Raw genomic sequence first — 26,765 nt, 5'->3', positions numbered from 1 at the left:
ACACATTTTGAGCTTGCCCTAATTGTATTGACTTTAGTATTTCATTTTGATTTGACATTCTTTTTTTACTTTGTCCAAGGTATAATTCTTTGTTCTTTGTCAAAATAATGTAATACATATATTTTCTACTATCGATTAAAAGTTCGAATATCACATGAAATGTGAATATTTGAAGTAGCAAACAAGATTTGAGTTTTACAGTTTCACATTAAACGTCAAGTATAAAATTCAACAAATAAACGTACTTTTGAGCTTTTCTAAATAAGGACAAAGTATCTTAATTTTTTTAAAAACATCTTTTTTTCTACAAATCATAACTATCCACTCTAAAGCAAATACAACAGTACAATGATCTCTTAAAAAAAACTAAATTAGTTTAAATGTTTAAAAATAAATTTATTTCATTTAAATTCTAAGGTCATGACACTTTTTACCTGACGGTTTCATTTACCATGTCTTACTTATAATTTTCTTTCATAACAAAACATCTTTGTACACCTGGTTTACGAACAATTGACATCAAACTTATCACACCTCGGTATATATATAATAATATGATCACTTAGAATTTTCTCACAATGTGGTCAGAAGTAGTAACTCTGGACAAGTAAACATTAAGGTCTTATAAGGTCAAAAGTCTGGTAAATAAAATATATAGAATTCACCGAGTCGTGACGAGTCTGTACCGATACACAGTAGCTATGAAACAGGTAAGAGATCTTTTATTTATCCCGTTATTTCTGATATAGATAATTATAGATATCAATTCATCACAACATATGACAAAGAAATCAGACAAAAATGTATTTTAATGAAGAAAATAAATTGATATTATATCGCATATGTAAAAGAACTCTATACTATGCTTTGTATCGCGCTTTGCTTTTTTTAAGTGTTGTTCTTGTACTGGGAGGTCTACCATAAATCATGCACGTATTGAAATTTAAGGGATATATTAATCAAAAGGGGTAAAACGGGGAATGTGAATATTTACACATGTAGGTAAAAAAAAAATGTATAAGTTGAACTGCATCAATAAGACATACAGTATTAATATTTAAATGAGATTACTTTATTCATGATGAATAACCATGCAGCTCATCTTTTCGTTTTAAATGTATGTGTATGTACGTCTCATTGCAAAACCCGATTGTTCCATTTACATAAAATAATGATGACTTGACATTTTTAAAGATGCTCAGAGAATGCTTAGTAAGCGGTAAATAGGAAAATGACTGATAAAGATGTAAATCCAACTCCACCTAATTTGTTTCACTCACAATGTCAAAAAGTAAAAGTTGCCAAATGCTTTAATGGAATTGGAATATTAAAGAGGCTTTATCCATTTATATTAAGTGGATAAGCCTAAAATATTTTCAACAAATTTCCATAACTTTAAATTTTATCAACGCTTCATGTTTCTGTTGAAAACATGGATTGGTGCGGGGTGGAGGTTTCTTTTTCGCATTCTTTAATTTTCATGTTTGTTACGAATTTACATGTATAAAATTATAACTGTTGTTTGTCTTTTGTTAATTTGCCAGGGCGTTTTCAGTTTATCTTGGACAAACTACAAACATTGCAAAACCGCCCTTGTCTGAAATAAATTGGGTGGGGGCGGGGGTCTGTTTGATCATGCCGGTTGGACAAATGCTTAGAAAAGTTTCTATGGATTATAAATGGTAAATCTGATGCTTTGTTTAGGAAGTAAGTCACGCTCTCTGTAGGTTAAATAAACGCGAGAACTTCTGACATTGTGCATTTTTAAATTCATTTCCAATCCCAAGGTTTACTAGGGATCAGAAATATAACAACATTGTATATGAGTTCGGAGCATCGAGTTTCACATAGAAAGAACATCAAGAAGTATGTTAGATAACTCTGTTAACATGCAGTAAGGAGAAAAAACCCATCTACCATTCAATTCAATTTGAGTCATTCAAGCTATGTCATCTGCCAGGATGACTGGATAATATAAATATGTTCACTATAAGTTTTTCTTCGATCGTCAGTGAAACCCTTGTCAAAGTGGGGCTTCCGTTTGGCTGTGCGAAATGTATAAGTACGCATTTTTTTGTGGTCTTTTGCCAGGCTATACTTCTCTCCCTATCCAAAATATCCTTATTTTCCCGTAAAAGTCCAATATTCCCGACTTGCAACCAAGTTGACCTCTATTACCGGACCTACCTATGATATGCATGGCTACTTTGTTTTCATCCTGAACATGCATGAAATATTTGCCACTGGAATACAATATCTACAAAATTAGTCGAGATGTTACTTCGTATGACAAATGAAATGTTACATTATACCGAAGTATTTCGAATATCATGGTTAACAACGAGATCTTGTATTATGAATCTAAGAAAAGAAATTGGTGATTTTATATATAACGAGGTCGTTAATTTAAATCTCGAAATACTGATAGTTTTAAATATTTAAATTTACATCGTTTTATGGATTGCAACATATATCTGTACTTGTTGATATTTGATAGACGGGAACGTGAATTATAATTTACTCTATTATTAGACCGCACAGATTTGAAAGGAAAAAAAAAACAGCGGTTGATAAAGTTTATAATAAAATCAACGGTACCAATTTTGTTGCACCAGATGCGCATTTCGACAATACATGTCTCTTCAGTGATGCAAGGATGAAGAAAAAACAACATTAATGTCATGTTGATCAAAGTTACGTAGGTAGTGTAAGTTCAAGGCACAACTTTTGTATTAATGGAATATATGGGTTAAGTTATGATAGTTTTAATGTAAAAACTACCTGTAGAAAAGTAAATAGCGCATATATTTATTGGAAGAAATACAGTCCTTTTTCTAGGACATACACTTTTAATAATAATTACAGCTATAAGTTATTGTATAGCATTATTTTGAGTGAGTTAACGGTTTTTGAATACAAATATCTACAGCGGAGTAAACTTGGGCTGTTTTCTGCCCTTTAACGTTTTTCGCTCTTTGATACATTCCCGTTTCCATTCTTTTATCCTAACCCATAAAATTTAATTAGAATCCTATTTCAATGATTCTTCCAAACACAGTGTCTAGTACTAGTTGTACCGCCCCAATGAAAAATTCCTTCATGTAAATAGGTATACATTTTGTACTTAAATCAAAGCGAGTTTGTTACAATGTATAGATCTACATAGAAGATGTGATAGCTAGTGAATATTTCTTTTGTATTTCAGTCAAATGGAATTGAAAATAAAGCTTTTGAAAGTGGCGTTGGGTGTAATGATGTCACGGTGGAGGTAAAAACAGAAACAAACAAAAAGGTAAAAAAAAATTCTATGAAAATGAAAATGAAAAAAAATGTATTGAAAAAAGGAATATATAAAAAAGTGAAGGATGGGGAAAATTGAAATTTCAGAAACAATAAATAAACGAAAAAAATCAAATGGACATAGGAAGATGTGGTATAAGTGCCAATAAGACACTTCCCCATACAAGTAACAATTTATAAAAGTAAACCATTATAAGTCAAGGTACGGCCTTCAACACGGAGCGATAAAGCTTCCAAAAATTACATGTGTAAAAAAACAATTCATGCATGCATGTAGACAAAATGACACAGAAAAACCTCAAAAAGAATAAAAGGGGGTTCCTGTAAAAAAAAAAAAACCGGTTATAACCATGATGTTATTTTCTCATATTGATGGTTGTCCTTCTTATATAATTATTTGCACAATACGTGTGAACCTGATCTACATTTTGGATAAAGACCATTATTTCAATAATGGTAAAATTTGGTGTCACCCTTCAATGATTATTTTATAAAAAAAAAGATTTCAACACATTTCTTTTTTAACAAATACGATGAACATCTTTACTTTTAATTCCATAACTGACACAATTGGGCAATTACGAAATACGATAGCATAAACATTTGAAAAAAACGGGTGGGAAAGAATTTGTTTTTTATGTTTTATTTAAATCTTGCAAGATTTTATTACCGGTTTTATTACTGCTTCCAAGGTCAGGAAAAGTTTAAAATGATTTGAAAAATAGTATCATTAATACAGTAACACAGCAGTGCTACAGAGTTCCAAACAGTTTACAACTGAGGGAAAATAATATCGAAGATTCATGCAATTAAAACTTTTAATTATCTCAATATGACCTGATCCACACAAATGCACTTTGTTTGAAAATTAATGCACGGGATGTACAAGTACGTAACCACGTTTAGGGATAATTCTATACTTATAAACACAATTTGGAACCACTCTTTTAGGGGTTTGTAGATGGCCAGCTGCTATATTTAGAGGTGACACTAGAACATCCATTATAATAATAGAATCAACCACATTTAGGTATCTTATAGACCTCACTTTCATTTCACATGACATTCTGTAATTTCAATGCTAAAAAAAGAAAAATTGATATGATTTTGTGTAATTAAAATGTTTTATTTTATATTGCAGAATGGAATTCCTTCACATGACAATGGAACGCTTTCACCATATACCAAGAATCCTGAAAAACCGAAAAGTGATAAGGTATTCATGTTGATCATTTCCGTGTAAATTATAAGTGCCTGTAAACTGTAAGTGGAGAGGGTAATCTATGGTCAGCATTGGTCAGTACTTCGGCACTGACATGATTTATCACATATATATCCAAAACTTCCTGCTCATCAATTACGAAATACGTCGAGACTAAGGTTTAACCCCCCTCAGGCAATGTTGACCTTAGATGAATTCGAAAATTCTTTGTATATTTGTACGTATGACTACTATCGGTTGTATATATTTATACATCGATACATAGTTTTCAATCATTTCGGCTTTAGCGTCCTAATGCTGTAAATCTAGAGATTTAAGTGTGCACGAAATTCATAAAGTGTATTTCATGAAATGATGGATCCGAAGATAACATATAAAAAGATTAATAATAAACAATGTGTAAGTTTTATTATTTAAATAATGTCAATTAGTGATAGAATTGATATACGTTTTGTTGCATTTCGAGTCCAGTTTCAGTCATTAAACGGTATTTTTTGTTAAAAAAAAATATATTGAAAAGCGAAATAATTTTTCTAATATACATATACTAGTCATCAAAAGAAACGATACACAAATATGAACTAATATTTTTCGTACAATATGAAAAATAGCAAAAAACTGTTTAATTATCCCATTAAAAACATTCATTTTCCAAGTAAATGCATAGGACTTAAAGAATATGACCAAATTTGAAAGTTGGAAAACACCGAGTTACTAATCACAGGGATCAAATTTATTTTGCTTAAAATGATGACAAAAGTCGGCACTTAATTTCGAAAATGAGAATAAAGTATTCTTAGATTTGCAAAGGCATTTAAAATTTTAAGCAGACTATTTTAAGTTTAAAAGTTTTGAGTTCTTAAAACGATTTTTTTTTGAATTTTTGGATGAAAATGCTATTTTTTTAATAACTAAAATTCCAAAAAATGTTTTTCGGGTTTTTGCCTTAAATCAAAAGGTTTCATGCGAAAATAAGACTGTTACAGATATAGGACAGACGGATGGACTGGTCAAACACATTACCCCCTCCGCAACTTAATCAATTCAATTTCATTATATATGGAAAATACATCGGCTTGTATTGAATTGTTTAATGTGTTGACTGGTATATATATATAAACGCTTAACCACACTACGCATATCAATATGATGAACAGCTTTAGCATTGTTTTCATTGTCGTATATGTATAAGTACTAAGAGCCCAAAAGATTAGCAGTGTCATACCCTAATTGAAGCTTTAAATTAATTTAAATTTTGGAACGGAGGAAATAAAATGGTGCAATCATGCAGATTAAAGTACATGATGCACTATCGCTGAATAAGCCAAATCAGATGACTGTTGACCGCATATACAATTATTATAGATTATATATGGTATCACTGTCAATCAGACTACCACCCTCAGAAAGAACGTAGATGAAAGCAAATATAGCTGTCAAGTATCTTTCTTTAGATGACTTCGGTCTCGAAATTAGTAGTTGTGCAGTTAATAAATTGAAATATAAAATATTACTTAGAAAATATGACATGGTTAACGGTTGTTCATAAATATTGGTAACATTCCTTTATTTTTTATTATATTATTATTAAATTTAAAGCTATTTTAATTTAAAATTTTGTATTTTAGGATGATATCAATGAAGATCTGGCTTGGGGTTATGGTCCATTTAAGCCTAGGTATATTTTAACACATTATATTTGGCGAAACGACAGTATTATCTATAATTACTATATCTTGGGATTGAGTTATAAAAACTATTCAATATACAAATAGTTTTATTTCTCATCAAAAGCACACTCTCATAGTTCTTATACCAAGAAAATTAAATAATTTAAATATCAGATATGTAATTAAAACACATTCCTTTTTAAAAATTCTGTTATTAAGTTACTTTCGAGAAATGCCAAATACTCGGTTTTTTTTATATAAATAAGGTCACTTGTTTTCTCGTTTGAATTGCTTTACATTGTCATTTCGGGGCCTTTTATAGATGCCTATGCGGTATGGGCTGTGCTCATTGTTGAAGGCCATACGGTGACCTATAGTTGTTAATGTCTGTGTCATTTTGGTCTCTTGTGGAGAGTTGTCTCATTGGCACTCATACCAAGTCTTTTTTATATGGCCAATCTTTTGGAATAAAGCTATAATAGAACATAAAGACAAAATTCCAGTTAAATCGTGAAAACGTATATGCTATGCTGACTTTACTTTCTTGATATTAAAATTTAACCATAGTTTACAATATGTCGTCATGTTACATGAGTCAACGAAAAGCTAAATTTTACGGGGAAAAAATTACATACCAGACTTATAAAAGAGGGACGAAAGATACCAAAGGGACAGTCAAACTCGTAAATCTAAAACAAACTGACAACGCCATGGGTAAAAATGAAAAAGACAAACAGAAAAACAATAGTACACATGACACAACATAGAAAATTAAAGAATAAACAACACGAACCCCACCAAAAACCAGGGGTGATCTCAGGTGCTCCGGAAGGGTAAGCAGATCCTGCTCCACATGCGGCACCCGTCGTGTTGCTTATGTGATTACAAATCCGGTAAATAGTCTAATTCGGTAGGTCAAATTTATGAAAGGGAAGTGGATTGTAGTTACGACGTAAGGAACATATCCGATATCATTTGTGAAACGGTTATTCCATAACGGTCAACCAACTCGTGATGGCGTCCGTAAAATTTACGAAGGGATGATTTCAACTTCACCATTTGGAACTCTTGGTTTAATAGCTTCTTTGTGAGCAGTAACCCTCTATCAAGAAAATCATGATAGGAAATGCAAGAACGGGAATATCGTATCAATTGGGAGATATATATCCCGTATGCAGGTGCTGCTGGAATGTTGCTACTTAGAAATGGAAAGTTTACAATTGGAAAGCTGAAATCATCTCTTTTGTCGTAAAGTTTTGTCTTCAACCGACCCTCATTGTCAATTTCTAGATGTAAGTCAAGATATGAAGCCGACTTAACTGTATCTGTAGTATCCTTTATCTCCAATTCGATGGGATAGATGCGATCCACATAGTCACCAAATTTTGAATTGTTTAATGAAAGAACGTCATCTATATAGCGGAAAGTAGAGTTAAAGGATATTGCTAACTTCTTATCTTTCTTCCTAAGAAGTTCCTGCATAAAGTCAGCCTCATAATAATAAAGAAACAAGTCAGCAAGTAGAGGGGCACAGTTTGTTCCCATTGGATGCCAACAGTCTGTTGGAAAACACGCAACAAATATGTTGTCAATCAAGAAATCAAGCATCTTAATAATATCGGTTTCAGAGAATTTTTTGTTTGAATCAGAATGATTCTTTACAAAGTAGGATTTATCCCTCCCTAAGATAAGATACTTGTATCTACGTTGGCCATTCTTTTTTATGAAGCAAAGTAATACCAACTCTTTTAATTTGTCTTTTAGTTTGGAATGTGGAATACTTGTGTAAAGAGTAGAAAAGTCAAATGTTTTAATACTGTTACAAGATGAAAGAGAGTTAGATTGTATGTACTCTAAAAGATCTTTAGAATTTTTAAGTATCCACATCTGATTCACGCCACCTCTAGAATAGGCAGTTTCACAATAACTTTGAAGACCGTCTTTGATTGCTGATAAAATTGATGTTAATAATTTAGAAAGGGGTTTCGTGGAGCACTTGGAAGACCCAGCAATATACCGTTGTTTGTAAGGACACTTATGTAGTTTAGGTATCCAAAACAGTGATGGAAGATCCAGTTCTTCATCTTTGGTTGAAATACCAAAGGAACAAATAACAGACCTATGATTATCCAGGATTTCCTCTTTGGTAAGTGTCGTGAGGGTATATGTAGGGTTTCCAAGTGAATAGTCTATACCTAATTCGTTTATCAGGCAATTAATGTAATGACTTTTACAGACAAAAACGATGTTATTTGGGGCTTTGTCTGCGGGGACAACAACATATTTATCATGGAGGTCAGATAGGTGTTTAGCAACATTTGGATCTTTGAAGATTGACGTAGCATGGGCATTGATGGACCAATTCAGTTTCTAAATTCTGATTTGTATTAACGACCTCACTGCCTTAATCCATTCGGATAGAGTGTCTACGTCTTCCTTCTCGCGCTTAGCCCATTGCCTGGCATAATCCTCGACTGAATCCATCAAAATTTTAAAATTGTATTTCCAATTGATGGATTTAGGCTCACGATATTTCGGACCTTTCGATAACACGTTTCGTAGAGAAGTGTTATTAACAATGTTAAGGTCACCGGTAATAACGTGGCCAGCAGGATTATATGTGAATTGGGAACTAGCACAAGTGCACTCAGGAGGTATAGACTTGAAGTCGTCAACACGCGTTTGTAATTGAAAATTTTAGTTGCAATATGTTTGGTATAGGTAAAAGATATTATTGGTACAGACTGGTCTTTGAAATAAGGAGGTATTTTCGATTGAACTCATTTATGATGAAGGATATTGCCTAGGTTGACGCCATCGAGACCTTTGTTGGCAAAGGAAAGATTTAGAAAAGATCTTTTCTCTTTTTCATCTTTCCCAATGCGAACTGGCTTGAAAAGTCTGTGACTAGCAATATCCGAAGTTATAGCTTGTAGTTTGTATTGGTTTGAATGAGGGTTTGTAACAGTGGATTCCAAACATAAATTGAACAGAGAATGAAGTTTTGAAAGGGGTAATGAATAAAGTTTCGTGCGAATGTGATGAATACCTATATATTTTATGTATAAATATTTACGCATGACCCGCGTTTGATCTTCAAAATTCACCAGTGAGTCTCGAATCAAAAGAGTAAAAATGCAAAATAAAGTAAAAAGACGACACGCATTAAGGGGACAATTTTTCGAAAGATTTAGCATAATACAGCTAAGGGAATCTATTCCTGTTGTTGAAAATCCTAGGTATTTCAAACGATTCAAAGTTTTGAATCTGATGCATCTTTTGGAGATTTAGATTTAGATTATGTTAAAACTGACCGCCGCTAGCGAGTGGTTGCTATCTTGAGTCTGGTCAATATCTATGATATTTCATGTCAACACAAAAACTTAAGCTTTCGACAACACAGAGGTTGAACTATTAACTTGAAAATGATTGTTGAAGAGATCTTGTAACACTATGATCTTCTTTGCCATCATCTTGACTATATTGTCATCACGAAAATGGAGACGACTACAAGCAAGATTTTTTTTGATTTTATCTGACGACCATATATTTTATGTACAAAATGGCTTATGATTTCTACTAATTGCAGTTTATTACCACAAAATGTTTTATTTCAGGTGTTTCCAAGTATTCAACAAAATGCATTTCTATATTCTCTTCGTCTCCATCATGTGCTTCATAGAAGGATTTGCAGTAAATGGGATAGCGAACTCGGCCATACCATCAATAGAGAGACAATTTAAACTTCCGTCAACGAAGTCTGCACTCATTCCAAGCTCTATGGACATAGGATCATTAATAGTGGTGTTGTTTGTTACTTTCATCGGCGGACGATATAATAAGGCGGCAATAGTAGCAGGCGGGACTGTTGTCATGGCACTGGGCTCTTTCGTGTTTTTGATTCCACATTTAATAGACCAATACTCTTACGTTGGTAAATACTTGTAAAAAATTGAAAACAACACGTTATTAATTCCACGTCTTCGGAGCGCTTTTCTGGATGTACCTTCATCAGGAACGCTCAAAGCTACTGAACTATTTGAAATCCGAGGATGTTTAAGTACCGAAACCGCTGAAGAGCTATATGTCACAAATACCTAAACTAAATAGCCGAATTCATCTAAAGACAACTTTGCCTGAGAGGGTTGAAACTTTATTTTCTTGATAATTTCAAAATTTATAAACGGACAATTTCAGTAAAGTTTGTTCAATCATGTCAGTACCGAAATACTGACTACTGAGCTGTACTGACAGTCCTAAAAATTATAAAATTGTTGTAACGGTCACAAGACAAAGCATACCAAATAACAACAACAAACATTTCTTTTCATTTAAACTCAAAATTAAATGTATGCACACTCATGATAGATGTAGTTAATTATTGTACCAGTATGAATTTGTTGGTCTAATTTTAAAAGACATTTGAATATGAACTTCTTTTTTTGGCTGTTCGTTATTTATGAATATAATCAATAGTGACATTACTAATTTTTACTTGCAAAAGAGAAGATAATTTGTGGGAAACAAATCCTTTCTTGACATAAGTACTTTAGTCTCTTACGGTTGTATCTTTTATTAATTGTTTTTAATAGTTTTCCTGATTGCAAATGTATCTTATACTATTGTTATCTTGTAGAATATGCCACCGAGTACACCTACAACTGTTCTGCCGGAAGTTCCTGGTCATCAGAATGTGATCCCGTTGGTGAGTCGTATTTAGCTATATTTATGATAGCTAATATGCTCCATGGAGTTGGATTTACTACAATGTTTACACTGGGATCAGCATACATAGACGACAACGAAGATAATGCTAAAGCTGCTCTTCATATTGGTATGTGTAGTTTGGTTTACATATTTATTGAAAACAAATTTTGCTTTTCAATATAAAATTATTAAAAACCGAACTGAAAGGTTAATTCAAAAAGATTCAATTTCATTAAAACATGATGAAATAAAACGTTATACTATACTAGCAAACGGAACGGATAGAGCACTTTTGTTTTACTTTGACTTTTCCGAGGACAATATTTTAAGTTGTTGATAACCAATTACTTCTTTACCACTGTGAGCCATAATGAAATATAACAACCATACTGCATTTGAAAACCCTTAAACATTTTGTCTTGTATGTACAAAGAAAAACCTGAAAATTTTCTGAGTTTTACGAAACAAGCTTCTTAACAGTGTCTATAATCCTCTGTATACTTTCAGGTTTGACGTTTTCTGCATCAGCAATAGGGACTGCAGTAGGTTTTTTATCTGGTGGAGAAATATCACAAAATTACTTTGTAGAATTTGACAGAGTTGATACAAGCAGGTATTATTCTTTGTCTAATTTTTATAATTAATTATGAGTGTGTAATTTTGATGCATATTTTTTTATGGAAGTAAATTTCAAATTATTCAAAGTAAATTTTTACTTTTCTATTATTTTTGAATTTTTAAACTTCCTATCGTAACACCCGATTTAATGAAAAAAAAAATATTACCGAATAATGTATAAACAGTATGTTTTTTTTAAATTGCTTAAAAGTGAAATAATAAAACGGATATAAACATATCCAGGATGATTGATTGATAGTTACTTGACGTTACTTAACGGCATATATAACATGTATATTGAGGACAGTAACGTTAACGGGACAAACAAATGGAAGTGTTTAACGACCTTGACTGGCCATACGGGAAATAAATAATCTCAGCTTTTGAGTGGACCGAAATGCAGATTTGGATATCACATGACCATATGCACACAAGAATGACAATATACTTATGGAGCAAAAACACATAAACAAAGTTCAGATATCGAGATATGTTTTCTAAAAAAAAACAATTAAACAAAAGAGAAAATAGGTTTAATACCTAAAGCGCCAGTGGTTGCAAGGTTGATTAAAGGGACTGACAGTCCTAAAGCGTATTATATCTTGGCATATGAATGCGGCTTAAAAAATACACCTGGCCTATTCAAAAACTATTTCAGAAAGTTCTGTGTTTTAATATATTCGTGTCCTTTGTTCTTTTTATTTTATAATATATTCGTGTTACAGAAATTGCATGAAATAGGTTTAAAGTCCTTTGGTTCAGTGATTTGGTGCTAATAAAACGTCCGGATGCAATTATTCCTGATTCCATATATGTTTAGGTCGAGAAACTATACAAAATTAACACAAAACACGTATGTAGATTTTAAAAGTTGGAACTGCCCTTAGAAAAGGATGGTTTATGTGGATGGGATAAATGCCTTGCAACAGACCATCAATTTCCTTTTCACCATTCTAACTAAATTTATATATAAATATCGCTCAGCAAAACGGACTATCGTTCGAAGGCTATAGCTGCGGAACCGTAGCTCTTGGGTCCTTATGTTATATTTTGACTATTAGCTGCGAAACCGTAGCTCTTATGTCCTTATGTTATTTTTTTACTATTTGCGGAACATATGGTATGGTCCGCAAATAGTCAAAACCATATGGTCCGCAAATCGTCAAAAAATAACATAAGGACCTAAGAGCTACGGTTCCGCAGCTTGTATGGTCCGCAAATAGTCAAAAAATAACATAAGGACCTAAGAGCTACGAAGGCTATACCCAAGTCACATATGGAAAAAATAATCAATTGAAATTTACAATAATCAAACAGATTTACATCGAAATTTAGTGGGATGAATTGGCGAAGTAATTTTTAATTGAAAATTGAACAATTTACAACTGGTTACAAATTGTTACAAATTGTCATAATAAATGAAATAGTGTAGTAAGACCTAGTAAAATCGGCAATTCTAATGAAAAATTCTGAGTGTAATATTATTTATAATGTGTTCACGGCTATATATTATTCAGTATGTAGTTTATCAAATATTATACAAGGGGTTAGAAACTCTTTAAATCCACAAAGAATTGAAAAAAAATAAACATGTTTATAAAAATAAAATATAGAATAATATCAAACATTTAAAAAAAAATACATAGTTTACTTGAACCCTTTCATTTTAAGTATCGGAAAACAAACATTGACCCATAAAATATTCACGGCAACATTTTATTCTGTATGTAGTTGATCAAATATAATAGTGACAAGAAAGGCTTTAAATACACAAGGAATTGAAGGACAAAACAATAAATTGTGTAAATTAAAAAGACGTTAAATCCGATGTCTCGTGGAAAGAGAGTGCCACGCTCTTTGAACGTTAAGAACTCTTGCAACAACTCTTTGAGAACCCGTAGGTGGCGTGTTGTAAGGCAAAATTTTTGTCCCTTTCCAATATACCCTCATTATCCTGTGGAAGTCCAAATTTCCCTGACCATCATCCCAAATGGCCGCCATTATGACACGACCTACCTATTGTATTTATTGTGAACTTGTTCTCGTCCTGAATATGAATGAAATATTTGTCACTGGACGTTAAGCAACCAACAATCAATCAATAATAAAAAAAATCTGCTAGGTGTACCTTTGATTTTTCAGTATCGGCATAACGTACATTGATCCACGATGGGTAGGAGCCTGGTGGTTAGGGTTTGCGATCTCTATTGTAGCATTTGCTATCATAGCTGTACCTCTCTTTGGATTCCCTAAAAGACTTCCAGGTAATAAATTAAAAATATTACTAAAGTAATTAAATATTCTTGGATTTTGTACTCTTATATATATTTATACTGCACTCGTACTATTTGAGCAGTCAAAATGCGTTGACTGTATATTTCTATGTCATATACAGTCAATGACCCGATATCCCTTTTCCTCATGAATATTTAAATAGAAAATGCCGAAATAATATGTAATTATTTATACGACCTCTTCAACCTGTTGTTGTTACCAATGCATAAAACGATGCGTTGATCGACTCAACCTTGTTTCTTTTGCAATTATTGGAAAACATGTTTCATCTGTTAATATGTTTTGTTTGTAACCTATAAATCATTATGGTTCATCTTATGGTTGCTATTTTAGTCCATTCTCAAACGATTTCGTTCACCATCGAGTGTAAGTTTCAACAACTGTAAATATGTACATTTCATTGTGTTGTATATTTCTCCGCGAGCATGATATGAATCCTTTTTAAAGGGGATTTCACTAATATTTTAATCGAATTGATAACTTTAACGCGTTAAACAACCATTGAAAATGTTGTTTTAGATTGCAGTATAAAGACAATAATAGTGCATTGACTTGACATATCAACGTTATAAGGATTCGGCCCGAAACAGGGAAATAGCTCGGCACAGCCTCGCATTTCCCCGTTTCTAAGCCTCATCTTTATATCGTTGATATGTCAAGTCAATGCACTATTATTGGCTATATATACGCTGATATATTGTAAATTCCCAAAGTCCCTACAAAGAATGCATAATGTTGACTCGTATTGCATGGAACCTTCGGCACATAGTTGAAAAATAACACTTGTTATCAGGAATTTATATTGCATACTAATCTGTTTTTCTGTCATTTCATGTTGATTTTTGTTTACGTTTGACTATTACTTTTTATTATTTTAAATTTAATCAATGTACTCTAGCAGACTGTCTAGCAATAGTAAGTTACATCATAGTCATATGGGAACCGACCGTGTTCTTCCTCGTAAATATTTCTTTATTCATATGTGGAATATTTGGACAGGAGCTTTTTGGAAGAATAAAAAATAATAGGTCAGTATCCCTGAACTAAAAGTTAAGCCATATACATGATGTTCGGTTGATTATGCTCTGCACATCAATTCAATCAAACTTGAAATACAGAATACTTCAAATACAGAAACATATGCTCAATAAAATGACAATAAGGGTCGGTTGAGAACAAAACATTGTGACAAATGGGATGGTTACAACTTTTCAATTTAGAACTTTCCATTTCTGTTTACCAAGATTTATATTCCAGCAGCGATAACATGTGGAATTTATGTCTCTCAGTTGATATGATAATCTTGCGTTTTCTAGCATGATTTTCTCGTTATAGAGTTTATGCTTATTAGGAATCTATTGAACTAAGGTTTCCTAGGTACCGAAGTTCACGAGATATTTTAAAGAACGCCATCGCGATTTGGTTGTTGATTTGTTATGGGATATGTGGCACAAATGACCACGGATATAATGTTCAAATTCTGGTCCCACCAATCCCGTTCTCGAAGCCTTGCCTGTAAAATCAACACATGAAACTATTCACAGAATTTGAACTGATCCATGCATATAAATAATTTAAAAACAATTAACGAGTGTTGATTCAGCACTTCTTCAATTTCGTATGAAAATATGATATGATCATACTATCATGACTATAACTATTTCACAGGCGTTGTTAAACGGACAGTTGAAAAAGAAGGCGAAAACTCTTTCATGTTCAACGTGAAGAAATTTTTTGTTGTTCTCATCACACAGGTTAGTCATCTTATTTCCATTTTATCTGAAACAAGCAAATATAAAAAAGATAAATAATACTGCGCCAGTGAAAAACAAGTTGTCGAATTAATGGCATTATCATTAAAAAAAAGACATAGTCTATTCTAAAGATGAATAAAATGCACCTTGGTGAATTTCAAAGTATCAAAACATTCGTAAATAATCTTATATGATTTGCATATCTATAATAAATACTTGAATTAAATTGGTCAATTATAATTTTTCTCTTAGTTTACACATCAATAAACTCTGTTTCCGAAACTACTTCATAACCTGCACTGTGAGCCATTCATGCGCGATACACATGCATGCAGGGTTCCTGGGATTTTCAGCAAATTGAGATTATAAAAATATATATTACAGTGGTTTTTTTCTATTCTAATGGATATATATATAAAAAAAAGGGAATAATGCATTATAGCTTCGAAAATGTATAAAATTAAAATTTAAATAAAATTCCTTGAAATTTCATAAATGATTTCGCGAAATTTCCTCATGGCAAAACACAACGTCATATGAGAGAAAACTTTCAAGGAAATATTATTTCGTTACTTTTACACGTGAATTTTGGATGATTTAAAATTAATTTTTTGAGTTATATGCTTATTCAATTTAGATTCTGTTGCATTTGTCGAACATTTGTAGATTTTAGAAAATCAATATGACGTTCAACTCCTCGGTTACGACTTGTCAGTTGTGATTTGATGATGATTATAGTTGACATTACACACAAAAATGTCGAATATTTGGGTTAAGAATAATAAGGATTACACACATTTTTTTAGAGGTTACTGGTGTGTTAACTAGGGCGATTAATAGTTATAAAAGCTACCAGTATTATAATTAAGAACGCCAGACGCGCGTTTCGTCTACATAAGCCTCATCAGTGACGCTCATATCAAAATATCCATAAAGCCAAACAAGTACAAAGTTGAAGAGCATTGAGGATCCAAAATTCCAACAAGTTGTGCCAAATACGGCTAAGGTAATCTATGCCTGGTATAAGAAAATCCTTAGTTTTTCGAAAATTCAAAGTTTTGTAACAGGAAATTTATTAAAATAACTCACACAATGGACCTTTATACGTTTTTTTTATAGTTAATCGCCCTAGTTTACACATCAATAACCTCTAGAAAAATGTGTTTAATCGATTGCGTTCTAATCTTTTTGCTTATCTAAAAGACTATGTACCATTATTTCAACTTCTTGATGCATTTGATAAACTTTAACGCATTCTAAACCCCATTCCTGAACATGTTTGTCATATTGGAGTCTTTATTAAGTAGTCTTTAGAACTGATGGAGTCTGACCCATTACAAACAAGCTAATGCTGGTGTTTTTTTTCATATAAATTTATAATTAAATTTTTTAATTATGTTCTATTATTCCATATATTGTATTGTATTACATTTTAGTTGCATTGTATTGTATGAAATTGGTTGATTGTATTGCTGGACCCTCATGGGTGTAATTTTGCAATAAAGATTATATAACTAAGTATTTTCCAATAATAACTAACTATATCTTTTACAGATTAAGAACCCTATATTCATGATGGTAACGTTTGCTGGAGCTGCTAATACACTTGCTGTATCAGGAGTCGGATCATTTGCTTACAAGTTTTTAATGGAGCAGTACAATCTGGATTACAAAACAGCTGGATATCTCTTAGGTAATATTTCTATTAAGCAAATCTGGTAGACATCTTAATCTTGTTTGAATGATTGATCGGCACTTTATATCCAATGCTAAATATTACTTTTAAATACCGATTCAAACGAACGCAATTGTTGACATGATATAAAAAGCCTTCTCGATATGCCCTCAGACTTCGTTTTACCAGACAAATATGTAGATTTAACTAACTAACTAACTAACTAACCAATTTTATTCAGTATACAATCCAGTACAAAAAAAAAATCAATTCGGAAAGTCCTTAATCACATGGCAAAATCAAATAACAAAACGCACCAAAAACGCATGGACGAGAACTGTCATATTCCTGACTTGGTACAGGCATTTTCAATGTAGAAAATGGTGGATTAAACCTGGTTCTATAGCGCTAACCCTCTCACTTTATAATGACAGTCTCATCAAATTCCGTTTATTTACATTGATGCGTTAAACAAGGGTCATCGCTGAAACACATGAACACATATATAAAAACATATACATAAATATGCTGTAGCTCATAAAACATAATAAAATACCATGAGCTATGCGAAAAACGAAAAATTAAATTTGGGTTATGCCCCATTTATAGGCATTATATATCTGGTCTTTGTATCCGTTCGTTCGTGTGTCCTTTCGTCTGTTCGTCCGTTCGTCCGTCTGTCCCGCTTCAGGTTTAAGTTTTTGAACGATGTAGTTTTTGATGAAATTGAAGGCGTAGTACACTTGTTCCTTATGATATGATCTTTCTAATTTTAATTCCAAACTAGAGATTTCACCCGATTTTCACGGTCCACTGAACATAAAAAAATGATAGTGCGAATGGGGTATCCGTGTTCTATCAACACATTCTTGTTTGTCTTTTGTTTGACTTGATCGGGTCAAACTTATAATGTTGGAGGTAAGCACAAGAATACCAAGGTTGATAACTATCAGCAGATAACAATAAAGAGGCAATCCAACATTAGGTTTCCCAATGATTTCAATATTGCTTGTGATTTCCATGACAATGTGTAAACAATGCATTGGAAATCAATCGGAAAGCTCAACTTGCTGTCGTTGTAATTTGTTAATTCACTATTTTCAAAAATTAAAAAAAAACACAATTTTAGTTCGAATGTTTATGTTAATTTGTATAACTTATAATAAATCAATCTGGTATTTTTGATTTTTTACGTTATCCTTATATATTTATGTGTTGTAGCCGGTATGATTTCAATTGGCGTTGTTGGCACGTTCGGTGGGGGTGTGATTATAAGAATATTTAACCTTGAACTACGTGGAATGCTAAGACTAGCTTTTGTAAGTTGCTTGATATCATCTTTAATGGGGATCAGTTTCATAGCCGGATGTCCAGATGTGAAGCTAGCTGGGCTTGAAGTTCCGTATCATAACAACCCTGAGTAAGTACATTGTATCAAGTAAGCTAACTTAACTAGTAAGTATAAAGTAAGCTAACTAAAATTAAAGAGTGATATTGAATGATTTCAGAAATCAAATACAACAATAAACGGTTAATAAATAAATAATGGTTTTACCACATTTTGGATTGACATTTTTTATTTTATTTAAAGTCATAAGAAACCTCAAATTAAAAAAAAATATGCATATATTTGTTTATAACTAAATGGATAGTTTTCATTATACAACTTATGTACATATACTTTTTTCTGAGGAACATTCTTTAATTTGTCCACATTAAGAATAAGTTTACTTATTTTTAATTGCTTCCTTCGGGAAGTAATTCGCCGACATATTTTCCGTATGTATAGTGACCTGAGCGTAACCCTCCTCGTAAAATTCCGGTGGTCGCAATACGCATGGATCTGTCATTAAAATAAACAATTCTCTAATGGAACATGTTAAACACGTGCTCAATACCCATGCTTTTTGTAAATTGTTCACTATAAGGTGACAATCGGTAAACGTCGGCTTCAAAACACGGCATTTAATTAGCAGCCATATTTGTTAAATCATAACAGACAGAGAGAAAAAAAATTGACGATTATACGTTATATTTGCGTAAAAAATGAGAAAATCGCGCACAGAGGACTAAGTTTATGATATATACATGCATTGGTAAAATAATTGGATAAACATTTTTTTTCACCACTCACTCGTTTCATATGACCGTAATCTAAGTGGCGTACGAAGATTTAATTTTGAATTCATTATTTTCAGATTGTATTTCTATTGTAAAGTTGTTAAATCTGTTTTATTGTCTTATATTTACAAACCGTCTCTTTTCACACAGACACTGGATGCGAAGCAAGATTTTTCATCGATCAATCTTTTAAACTTTTTATGAGTTTGACTGTCCCTTTGGTATCTTTCGTCCCTCTTTTTAAACGAAATTATTCTTTTTTCAGCATGGCTAACGGATACTCAGACGCCTGTCAGAAATCATGCAAGTGTCAATATGAAACGTTTACACCTGTGTGTGGTATAGATAACGTGGTGTATTACTCCCCTTGTCACGCTGGATGTACAGACGTTGCCGGCATGGTACGTATCACAAGAATGCATTTCTTTTATCTATCCTGTGCATAATGTATATTTCATTAGGGACTATTATTTGCTCTTGATTTTTTTCATTTTCATAGAACATGTACCTTCTGATATGTGTGGTTTTATTTTTGTCTCTCAACAGATATATATATTTCCTAGTACTTCAGTCAACCATGTTCGTGAAAGTTTCATATAATTACTCGCCAAAACGTAATACTAAAAATAAATTAAAGACTGAAATTATATATACATAATATTTATGTTATATGAATTTAAGGTACAATTACTACATAAGTAAGCCGCCTTCCAAAAACAATAACAACAACAACAATATATCCTGTGTCTTATACAAGAAAGAAAACCCTTTGTCTTTTTTTTTATCGATACCTTGATTTGACATTTTTCAGGACTTTGAAGCTCAGTATGGGCAAAATATTTTCATGCTGTCTCGAACTTTGTAAAATTGTTGCGTGTTTGTTCATTCTACTTTTGGTAGAGGTATAGGGAGATGGTTTAAATTTCACAAAACATCTTTTACCTTTCTCAAGTCAGAAACCTGCGGCCTTTGTTGGATATTGTTTTTGTTCATTTGTATGAATCGGAGTTTAGGGTGGCGTCCATTTGGCTAAACAAGTAAACATATAGGTTTACAGGTCAATTTAAGCCCGCTTACTGGATATTCCAGCTAGGTCGAAGACCCATTTGTGGTTGTATTCTGGGGTTTTTTACTCTTTGGTCCTATTGGTTTCTTTCTGACCCATTCCTCATTTCTATTCTCTACTCTAGTTTCAAATTCATTTTAATACTTTCTATCAAACATCATTTTTTAAATAGAATGTAACATTTTATAATTACAGGGCGTATGGGGTAATTGTAGTTGCATTGCTCAGAACCTGAATGTAAGTCAGGCCGATGCAGGGGCCTTTTATGGACGGTGTGATGATAACTGCGACAAACTATACTACGTTGCACCATGCTTATTTTTAGCAATCATCTTTGTACTAATATCAACTACGCCAAATTCGATGTGTATCATGAGGTAATTGTTAATTTGGATAGTACAAATATTGCATTTGGTCATAGATACTTACATAAGTGATTTGTACTCGCGTATACCAACGTGCATTACAATGATAAACGTATCGATGTTTGACTAAACAAATGAATAGTTGGTGTTGCCTTACTGCATTTATGAATTTTTTATGATGTGTAAAGCTACTTCAAGGTAGAATCAAAAATCGGAAGCCAATAAAAACTGCCAAATTCGAACGTTATCCTTTAAAAAGTGCAATCACAAAAATACTAAACTCCAAGGAATCTCTAAATCAGAAAGTCACTAATCAAATTTCTTATAAATATAATGTACCAGGAAATTATTGAACCACTGCATTAATAAATATAATATTTAAGTCCTGTATGCACATTTTACACTTTTATTACGAACCCATAATGTTTAATCGACAAAATCTATCATTCGGGGATTGTTGATCGCGAACTAATGAGTTTTCAGTTTTTTATACCGAACTATTGAATTTCCTGTTATGACCTTGATAAACAAACAATATCCACAAAACAGAATCGCGGAATACGTGAAAAATAAGTAAAGATAATTTATTGAATATTTTTTTATCTATGTGTTTCCATTTGTATGTTAAATTTTGTCATATTACTGTAGTTGCTCAATGATTTGGTAAATTAAATTGTTCGAAATGTCCATTTTGATCTGTAAAAAGTAAAAACACAAAAATACTGAACTCCGAGGAAAATTCAAAAAGGAAAATCCAAAATCGAAAGTCCAAACACATCAAACGAATGGATAACAACTGTTTTATTCCTGACTTGGTACAGACATTTTAATATTCTGAAATGACTGAATACATGTAGCTAATTATTCAATTATTTGCAGTCTATGGGTAAAAACCAAGACGCATCTGTTAATTAAATAAGTCAAGAGAGCTCATGGGGACACGTAATTTTAAAAGATCAATATATTCGTTTGAATATTCTAAAACAAATCTATTGCAACAAATTACAATTATTTATAATATTTTGAATGATCTACGGAATATATTTGTCTAATTCCTAAAAGTATGGGTACTACGGGTCCATTCAGTTTTCCTGTTTTCAAAGTTTAAGCCGTTACATTCAATAGGATGAATATTTATGAAGACTTAACGGTCAAACGACGGGATAAATTCATATGTTTTTTCGCGCTTTTTAACACATGTATGAGTGAAAAAAAGTTTCACATCAATAATAGAAATAAATTGAATTTTTTACAGTTAAATTTTCTAAGTAGTATTTCAATAATATAAAAATACGTAATTCGGACATTTCCATTACCCAACAATTTTTATTTTGTAGCATTATGGAAAATCAAACTACATGTTTATCAACCTCAACTTGAAAACAGAAATATATCTATCAAATTTTAACTTCATTAAAAATAAAGCATGTAAATACACCTATCGTACATTGTTCTTTATTGTGATCTATGTACTTCTTCGTAGCAAAATAAATAATGAAAAATACCAATCTTTAAACTAATTACATGGCATGTTTAAAAACAATCATCAGAGGCGCATAAAATTTAGCACAAATCGGAAATACATTGGACGCAACAATAAAAAAAATTGGAATAATTGTGTCAAAACGGATAACGTAACGGTACCCAAATTGCACCTATTTAGCAAAAATCGCAGCGGACATCTTACAAGATTTCCTAGAGACTAAACAATTTGTGTTTTTATGATTTGATACTATGCACATCTTTCAACAAAGGTAGACATATTTAGATAAGCACAAAACGTTCACAGTATTTATAAATAGAAGTGTTTACTGAAAAAGCAAAATGTACTGAAACGTCGCTAGCGTCAATAGCGACGTCATCAAAACGTCATCTTTTTAAAATGATCAAATACAAATTATATGTTGCAAGTATCCATTTTAAAAGAAATGAAGAGTAAGCATGGACTAATATCCAATTGTTCAAAATATTTGAAGAAATTAAACAAAAGCTCTGTTATTAGACTTTTGACGATGCAAATGTAAGCATGGATGCAATTTGGGTACTCCTCATTTCAGAATCATTGATGGTTTGGAGGTCAGTTTAAACCAATTTTTCTCTGATTCCATATGGATTAAAAATCAAATTTGTGTACCTATATAATAAAGAAGGATACGGCTACAAAATAAACTCAGAATGGACATTTTTGTCTTTATCATAAAAAAACGTAGGTGAAAAACCTGTCAAAATATGTGCAATTTGGGTACCGTCACGTTAGAGACATCTATGTCTTTGGATAGAAAAGCTTTTTGGAAGAGTTTCATTTTTTTATTAACAGAAAATGTACAGAAAATGACCGTTCCAAAGATTTGGAATGCAATACAAAAAAAAATAAAAAAGCAACTGTCTGAGTACTTAGAGTTGGTTCTTGCTTGATTCATTTAAATCAAAATATTTGTAGTTGAATAACCGATTATTTTAAACAATTTCAGAGTTGTTGATGAGGACGTTAAACCATTTGCGTTAGGTGTGGAGTGGGTATTTATACGGCTTCTTGGTAAGTGTGCTGTTAATTATTTTCAGTATGCATCATTCTCTTTCAAATAAATTCAAATTTTGAAATTTCCAGTTCCTCTTGACGCTCTTCATTAGCTTTCCAAACAAAGCCTGGTTCTAATTCCAATAAAGCATGACATTCGCGTGTTATTTTATTCCTGGTATCTATGATGAGTTTTTTTGGGAGTAACAGTACCATATGCGGCGTCCGTTGTTTTTTTATCGATCCGTAAAATCAATATTAACATTTCGACGGGATAAATCCTTCTTGAAATATAAGAAATCTTTGAGTTTTTTTTAATGAATAAATTTTAACATTGTAACATAGTTATATTTCTATTGCGTTTATCCATGCTTTATCAAGTCAAATGGTTTTTCTTTGAAGGTGTCCTGTATGTCCGGAACAAGCGAAAAAGAGTTCTGAAATTTCAAATCAAAATCGAAACGTTTCTCTCATTCGTGCTCTTTGCTCCTGTTTGATTACAAACATAGGCATAATATTTGACAGCAGTTTACGCATCTCTTACACTGTTAACAAATAGTATGCCTACCGAATGGAGCATAACATGAAATAATTTTTATTCACTGATACTAATGAAAATTAATGACGTTTTCAAACATTGGTATGTTATAATTTTAAGGTTCCTCTGTAAAATTAAAGCTGGATCGAATTTAAACGACTCGAAGAAGAACAATTAATAAACCAAACTATGTTCCGTCCTCGTCGAACCAAATCGCTAATGCAAACGTTCACTATGTTGATAAAACTACTTAGATCACTGTACATTCACCGATACCACCAACATCAATCATAGAAATCAAATTAAAACTAGAAACAAAATAATTCAATGTCCAAGTAGAACAGCACATACGTTCAAGATAAACAGACCAGTAAATTATAAGATCAAAACAATGAATTTTAAACAAACAGGCCTAGCGAATTATAATACTGTCTGATACTGATCATGGCAAATCTACACCAAGATAAAAGTTTGAAGAAAAAAAACCCAACTAAGATTGCAAATGAGATTTATGTGCTAGACAAATCATGCTTCTTGGTTACAAAATCGGAACCTTTCGTGTCAGTAAACTTAGAATGCTAGTTTATGTTTTGAAAGCATGTTCTTCATATAATACATGTTACGTTTTGTTGTATTATCCATTTCTGTTCATGTTAGCGCGTCTGGCGTACTAAATTATAATCCTGGTACATTTGATAACTATTTTATACTAGACAACATTGATGTATTCCTTGTAATTGTATTTTTTGCAGGAACCATTCCAGGTCCACTTCTAGTTGGCTGGGTGCTGGATAACGCATGTTTGATATTTTTAGACGGAACTTGTGGTAATAAAGGCAACTGTTTGTTGTACAGCCATGATGATATGGCTTCAGGGATATTGATTTGGTGGTTGATTGTGTCATTGCTATCGGCAGTATTTTACCTGTTGGCAATTTTGTTTGAAACCAGAACTGGAAAAAGTGATTCGTTCGAAATAACGTCAAATTAGACATATGCTTCGAAACTTGTGATTAATGTGAAAGCTGCATTTGTCATCATCATATGTGATCTTTTTAAAAAAGAAAACTGATTTAATGTTAGTAATCAAACGGGCCTAACTTTTAATTCTTTATTTTGTTATAATCAATTAAATACTCGTATGCGAGTGAGTCCGGCATATTAAAAAAAACCTGCATACTACTGTAATACTAACTATGACATTTTTATAAGGAACTTTGGATGGATATAACACATCATTCCGTATAACCTTATTTGAAAAGGATAATGATTTTATTGATTTTTCAACAAACCTCATTTTTATTGTTTACTCAACAAAATACTCATTACCGTAAAGAGATTCCTCGTTTTTGTAACAGTGAAGCAGATCTCTGGAGAACAATATCAAGCCAAATCGTAGAGATGTTACGTGTATTTACAGTGGACAAAGTGGAGAAGATACTTCAACAATTTACAAGAAATCGAAAAACAAAACGGACAAAGATACAGCCATTTTTTTTCATCAACCATCAAATCTAAAAACAGTCGATGAAAGTAACATAAACCAATTGAAAACTATTGAAGAGTAAAATTCTTTTTTTTTTTTATACTCATGGTTTATTGCATAAAATACCGGTGATATATGTTAAACTACAACTACTCGGTGAATAGTAATTGGTTAAAATGGTTATCAAGCATATACTTAACTTATTATCTATATATTTGACAACAAAATTTGGTCTGCGGACGAGGACTTTTTATAAACAAAATCTGGTGCTATTGAATAATTCCATAAATTTCGAAAGATAAACAATAACCATTGTTTTGCTCTTGTAATATTTATCTTTTCTTTCAATATTCTAATGACATTCTATTTGCAATTTTACAAAACAAATCAAATCTACGAACTACTAGTATCATGAATAATATCACAAAGAAGTATCATATATCCTATCACAGAGAAGTATCATGCACTGTATATATATCATTGTTATATGTATGTTGTCCTTGCCTTTTGTCATGTTACATGTAAGTGTTTATAGTGCCATATGTACATTTATTTATAACATTGTTTCATTTTTTTTATTTCAAAGCTTATACAATGTACATGTATACTCATATATTTATTATGCATATATTTACAAGAATGAATAAAATTCAACAGTTCTTTATTTGATAGTGCTCAAACAATATAGTATTTACACTAAAAAAAGGACGGAATTATAAAGACCAGTGTCGAGTTATTTCCTACACCAGAAAAGTTCATTAATTATGTACTTAATCATAATTCCACAATGACAGCAGTGCTGATGATCTAATAGAAGAATTTAATTTGCAAAATCATTCGTGCAATTTACCATGATATTTTTTTTCAACCAGTCGCTCAACATTAAAAGGAAGTGACGATGCCACTAAATGTATAAACGATGTTCATTAAAACCAAAGTTGTTTTTTACGGAAATGCAACAAACCCTTAGATGTTCTAATTTTAAAAAAAAACATTATATATGAATATGCATGTTGAATAACAATAAAATCACGTGACTAGACAATAGAATAAAGCACAGAATTAAAAACAATACACATATCTGGTTATGTTTTGTCACATGGTATATAATAACAAGCCAATAGGTTACAGCATGTATTATTATACTTCTAGAATTGCACGATCTTCGAGCAATGATTTAGAAAAATGATTCAAAGCCAATTGATTTGTAGATACATTGTCAAATTATTTGGCCATTTCGTGGCAGTCAGTTTTTAATTGGTGACGAAAGCCAGAGTTCCCGAGGAGAACCACTGTTCTGCGTAAGGACCAATATTAATGCGTTTATACGTTAAATATAACTGAATGGCGACTATGACTTTTCTTGCGATGAAAGTTTTATCTACAAAATTCATAATTTTGACTAATACAGGCACAACTTTAAAAAAAAA

At 31.9% G+C, this 26,765-nt stretch overlaps 1 protein-coding gene across 3 annotated transcripts; it reads left to right on the top strand.

Annotated features, from left to right (window-relative positions):
* Nucleotides 1-477: 477 nt before the first annotated feature.
* On the top strand, nt 478-25,999 carry LOC134711269 (solute carrier organic anion transporter family member 4A1-like). Of its 3 annotated transcripts, XM_063571790.1 has the most exons (15): nt 478-710; nt 3,206-3,292; nt 4,442-4,516; nt 6,151-6,200; nt 9,810-10,126; nt 10,829-11,026; nt 11,407-11,512; nt 13,660-13,781; nt 15,481-15,566; nt 17,121-17,259; nt 18,463-18,661; nt 19,628-19,763; nt 20,624-20,805; nt 23,265-23,329; nt 24,602-25,999. In XM_063571790.1, exons 1-15 carry the CDS (start codon nt 702-704, stop codon nt 24,838-24,840), a joined length of 2,010 nt encoding a protein of 669 aa, XP_063427860.1. In that variant the 5' UTR covers nt 478-701; the 3' UTR covers nt 24,841-25,999. The 3 variants fall into 3 exon arrangements, with proteins under 3 accessions (XP_063427860.1, XP_063427861.1, XP_063427863.1); XM_063571791.1 differs by lacking the exons at nt 478-710; nt 3,206-3,292; nt 4,442-4,516 and adding an exon at nt 4,781-4,921; XM_063571793.1 differs by lacking the exons at nt 478-710; nt 3,206-3,292; nt 4,442-4,516; nt 6,151-6,200 and adding an exon at nt 4,809-4,921.
* Nucleotides 26,000-26,765: the final 766 nt, after the last annotated feature.

Source organism: Mytilus trossulus, chromosome 3, assembly GCF_036588685.1.
Source record: "Mytilus trossulus isolate FHL-02 chromosome 3, PNRI_Mtr1.1.1.hap1, whole genome shotgun sequence".
NCBI classification, from domain to species: Eukaryota; Metazoa; Mollusca; class Bivalvia; order Mytilida; family Mytilidae; genus Mytilus; species Mytilus trossulus.
Note: the sequence above shows the minus strand (reverse complement) of the source record. Positions and strands in the feature narration are given on the sequence as shown.

What these genes read in the sequence shown, in the direction of transcription:
- LOC134711269 (XM_063571790.1), top strand. An exon ending in CCGTATCATAACAACCCTGA is followed by an intron (nt 18,662 to 19,627) that starts GTAAGTACATTG and finishes TTCTTTTTTCAG; the next exon opens with CATGGCTAACGGATACTCAG. An exon ending in AATTCGATGTGTATCATGAG is followed by an intron (nt 20,806 to 23,264) that starts GTAATTGTTAAT and finishes AAACAATTTCAG; the next exon opens with AGTTGTTGATGAGGACGTTA.